The sequence below is a fragment of the Peromyscus eremicus genome, chromosome 15, assembly GCF_949786415.1.
Source record: "Peromyscus eremicus chromosome 15, PerEre_H2_v1, whole genome shotgun sequence".
Lineage (NCBI taxonomy): Eukaryota > Metazoa > Chordata > Mammalia > Rodentia > Cricetidae > Peromyscus > Peromyscus eremicus.
The window spans coordinates 88,641,836-88,646,666 of record NC_081431.1 but is presented as its reverse complement, the minus strand read 5'-3'; the positions used below and the strand labels follow the sequence as shown (position 1 = coordinate 88,646,666).

Sequence of the window (4,831 nt, the reverse complement as noted above, 5' to 3'; positions counted from 1 at the left end):
GTTTTGTTTTTTTTTCTCCTGAAGTCACTTAGCATTCTCATGTAAATAGGTTTGAAGGCTTTTACCCCTCCCATTGAAATTCACTTGACTTTATTTCTTTTACTTGATAAAAATTGTCCTCTGTTTTCTGACATGAAATGTATGCCATCTAAATTGTTTAATAGCACTTGAATATTAGGGTGTAGGGAGGTAGCTAAGTGGATTGAATATTTGCCCCACAAGCACAAAACACTGAGTTAAGATCCCCAGAACCCAATGTAAATCAGGTGTACTAGTAAACATTTATAATCAAAGTAATCCTATTGCAAATTGGAAAGTAGGAACTTGTAGGCTAGTTACTCTAGAATACACAGTGGCGAATGACAAAGAGACAGTGTTTCAAAAAAGATAGAAGATGAAAACCAACACCCAAAGATTGTCCTCTGGTCTCCACACATATCAATGTACATATGCACAATGACATACTTGCATGTTAAATGTATGTATTTATACTCATATTTGTGTGATAAATGTGTATATTTATATTCACATGCATGAACACGTACACACACATCATAGTTAAATATGAAAGAGAGAGAGAGAAAGAGAGACAGACAGAGAGAAAAGGAAAGACTGGACATATTTGTAGAGATCATCAACTCTTACAGAAACATCCATTTATAGAAATGCTAGAATTAACCTGCATTTAAGGAGATAGGGAGGAGGTTGAGGCATAAATATGATGATTCTCAAATCTCCTTTAAAAGCTGAACTTCCACTAATTTTAAAGCTAGGTCTAGTAAACCTCCACTGTAGAGTTATGTTTACTAACTATATTCAGACCAAATAGAAAGATGGTTATTTATTTACTAAATAAATTATTAAATGTGGTTGAAGGGCATTGCAAGAAGAAACTATTAGAAGATCATAATATAATCATAAATTACCATATTGCTATAACACAGTGTCTATATTCATTTAAAAGTAATAAACATATTTATATTCTGAAGCCAACTTGTAGTTATTAAACTTTTAAAATGCAATGACATAAGCAATTTATAAATAAAATTAAAGGGCAAAATAAATATTTCCTTATGTTTGATATTCAACCCAAGAGCTACTTAGTGCCAGACCAGCACTGCCCACCAGAAATTTAGTGTATACTGTCTATCTAAATTAGTTTTAGTAGACATGAGTGACATAAAATAAGTTATAGAAAATATTTTTATATTTGCTACTATATAAAAAAAGATAACCACTTAAACCTTACAGTATCGTACATATCAATGAGATCATCTTTTTCAGTGATAAGACTTTAAATTGGGAATTCTGTTTAACACTCGAAGTATCTCTTAGTTTAGGTAGTTACAGATGAAGTATTAAGTATACTACATAGACCATGACTATGACAACATTAATTATGGTTAGAATAAGGAGAAGTACAATAATGAAAATGAAAACACACTAACTTCTGATTCCTGCCCAATAATAGTGTAGATAAAACATAGACATTCAAACACTGACATTAGATAAAAATGAAACCAGACATTTCTAAGAATATAAACTGGAGTCTAATTGGTAACATATTTAAACATTTTTCCACATTAGAAGTGTCCTATATTCTTACATATGGACATATTTTTTATTATACTCTGTTTATAAGGAGAGATATGTTGGAAGAGCGACAAGGACAGAGTAGCTCTCCTGGACTCCTGAACTGAGGTCCTGGGTTTACTAGCTGTGAAATCATGGGCACATTTTCTCATTGCTTCCTTCTCTACATATCTGGGATGATTATATCCATCATATAGAATCAATGGGATAAAAATATGGAATGCAATATTTGTTCAAGTTAATGGCCTCCATGTATAGGTTATTCAAGAAATAGTAGGAATATATTCTCTCAAAACACAAGCATGGGGGTCCGCCTCCGCCGGGAGCTGGGCCAGAAGATGGCAGCGGCCGTGGAGCTGAAGCTGCTGCAGAAGTCTTTGGGGCTGAGTCCGGGAAATAAGTACAGCGCTCAGGGCGAGCGACAGGTTCCAGTTCTACAAACAAACAATGGCCCAAGTCTAATGGGATTGGCTACCATTGCAACCCATCTAGTCAAGCAAGCCAATAAAGAGCACTTGCTAGGGAGCACCGCAGAAGAAAAGGCAGTCGTTCAGCAGTGGTTAGAGTTACTCGAGTAGATGGACACTCCAGTAAAGAAGATACCCACAGCCTGCTGAAGGATCTTAATTCCTATCTTGAAGATAAAGTCTACCTCGCAGGATATAACTATACCTTGGCAGATATCCTTCTGTACTACGGGCTCCACCGCTTCATAGTTGACCTGACAGTTCAAGAAAAGGAGAAATATCTTAATGTGTCTCGCTGGTTTTGTCACATTCAGCATTACCCAGACATCAGGCAACATCTGTCTAGTGCTGTCTTCATCAAGAACAAACTCTATGCTAACTCCCACTAGAAGCTTCTGCATGCAGCAGCAGCAATAGAAAAGTAATGGAAGATGTATTTTGGACCATGGTACTAATGTAAATTACTATGATGTCATTGTTGCTTTGTTAACGTTGGTAGAATTTTTAAAGTGTAAGCTCAAGTCTGAATGTTTTATTTGTCCCTTAGTTGAAGCTTTGCAGTTTTTTAATGTAAAAATTCAACTGTTATCCAAACAAATCACGATTGGATTACACATTATCTCATATTTATAGATGAAATTCATTTTAATAAAAATTGCAAATCAGTGGGTCAATCTTTAAAAAGTCAGCCTGTCAGTGTTTCACAAATGCTTCTTCATGTTTTTAAAATTCATTTTCCTCTTAGATATTTATAGTAGTTTATTAAAAGCTATGATAAATTATGCTGAGGATTCAGAAGGGAAGATAGATATTTGTTCTCAAATTATTTATGTGAGCTAGTAAATGTGATTTTAAAAATCAACTTTTGTTTGTTTCTTTCCTTCCTGTAGTCAGTATTTACTGAGGTGAAACTAACTACTGAGCCCCCACCAAGAGGGAGTTAGTTAAATGCATTCCTCTTAAGCTAATGAAAGACAGTGACTTAGGAAACTGGGCTTCACATCTCATCGCTTGACAGAAAGCCAGCCAGCACTCTCTGAGTCTGCCATTGCAGCCCTGTGACGAGCAGGGTCACTGGGACCCTGTTAACCACAGCTCTGGACATCCTGGGACTCTCACTAGTGTAATAGTAATAGGTTGTTGAGAGTTCAAGAGCTTGTCTGTCCAAATAAGAGAGCTAGAGTCAGGCATATCATGGCCTTGCATGTTCATAAACCAGCCACAGGATGGCTGAGTCATTAAGGATCAAGATTCAAGGCCAGCCTAGACTACACAGGGAAAGTTTGTCTTAAAGAAAACAATGAAGGGCTAGGGTGTAACTCAGTGGTAGAGTGCTTGCCTAGAATGCACAAGGTGTGTGTTCAGTCCCTAGAGCCAGGAGAGACAGAGAAGGGAGGGAATCCTAGGTAGTACAATTCAGAATTGTGGTGAAAGAGTAAGAAATTTGGAAATATTCAGCACTTTGGTTGAGTCTTGTTATTCCTAAGCATGTGATTATAAGCAAAACAGAAGCCCCACTTCTAAATATTACTACAATGGAAGCCAGTCTTTCAACACTTGTTCTTTTGGGGAAATCTTAGCTCTGAACCATCAGTGTTCAATAAAATAAATGTATTTAAAATTTCAAAGAAAAAAAAAACACAAGCATGTTTTTAAAAAGCAAATTGCGCAATATTCATTCCGTAATATGTTCTGCTCTATCAGTGTTATATAATGAGTAATTCTAATTTCCCAGAGGATAGTCATGGCACTCATTGGCTGCACAGTAGGGCATTGCAGAATTACTTCTTCTATCTTTCATCCTAGTAAAGAATTATCTGGACTGTAATGCTCATAGGCTGAGATGAATGAACTGTGTCAAAGGAAAAGCAAATGGCAATTCCACATCGTGTAGGACAAGTGCTGTTGTTCTTCCTCACCTATGGTCCATCTAGTTTTTTGAGGCAAAGTCTCCTACTGGTCTGAGGCTCACTTAACTAGCCTGGTCTATCTGGCCAGCAAGACCCAGGAAGCCACCTTTCCCCACTGTCCTAGTGCTTAAGTTACAAACATGCTACCACAATGCCTCAGCCAAGAGTTCTGAAAATTTATCTCAGCTCCTTCCAATCCCATGAAAAAGATTTTATTCATTGAAATATGTCCCCAACCTGCAAAGGGCACTTTTAGCCATAGTGTACATCAATATTTTATGTTTTTAGGAAAGTAACAGTGGAAGAAATATCTAACTTTATGTTCCATGTTGCTAAAGAAATTCTAAATTAAAAAGTTATTATTTTTTATGAAACATGTCTTTATTTGCATTGTTAAGTTGAAATTCATAACACTTTTCTTCATTACTTGAATATTATACAGTGCCTACTTGGAAGTATTAATAATAATGAATAATTAATTATTTGGTTTACAATATTACACATAAATTGATTATTTCAGTTTTAGTTTCAGAATTACATGAACTTTATGAAATAGTTTAAAAATTCTATGAAACAGTTCAAAATTATCTGTGATGTTAATGCTGAGTTGTGAGACATCTGTCAGGACCAAATGAGAGAAGTTTATATGCAGCAGAGTGTAGTGAACTATTCTAGCTTAAGTAGCAATGGCATCACTCACTAGTAGGGATGTAAACTGCTTTCTCTTTTCTTCTTTATTGTCAAGAACCTTGTATTAATAATCTCAAAAAGATTACAAGCTGATATTATTTCTTACTCCTCAACGTGTTTTAAATTATGTTAAATCTGAATTATTTCCCTAACACTAATACTTGTTTATAC

At 35.5% G+C, this 4,831-nt stretch overlaps 1 protein-coding gene across 1 annotated transcript; it reads left to right on the top strand.

The window, feature by feature from the left end:
• The first annotated feature begins 1,911 nt into the window (after window positions 1-1,911).
• On the top strand, window positions 1,912-2,498 carry LOC131925589 (eukaryotic translation elongation factor 1 epsilon-1-like). Its single transcript, XM_059280971.1, is given in 2 exon segments — window positions 1,912-2,151; window positions 2,154-2,498. Coding segments are annotated over 2 exon segments (516 nt in total). The 5' UTR covers window positions 1,912-1,931; the 3' UTR covers window positions 2,450-2,498.
• Window positions 2,499-4,831: the final 2,333 nt, after the last annotated feature.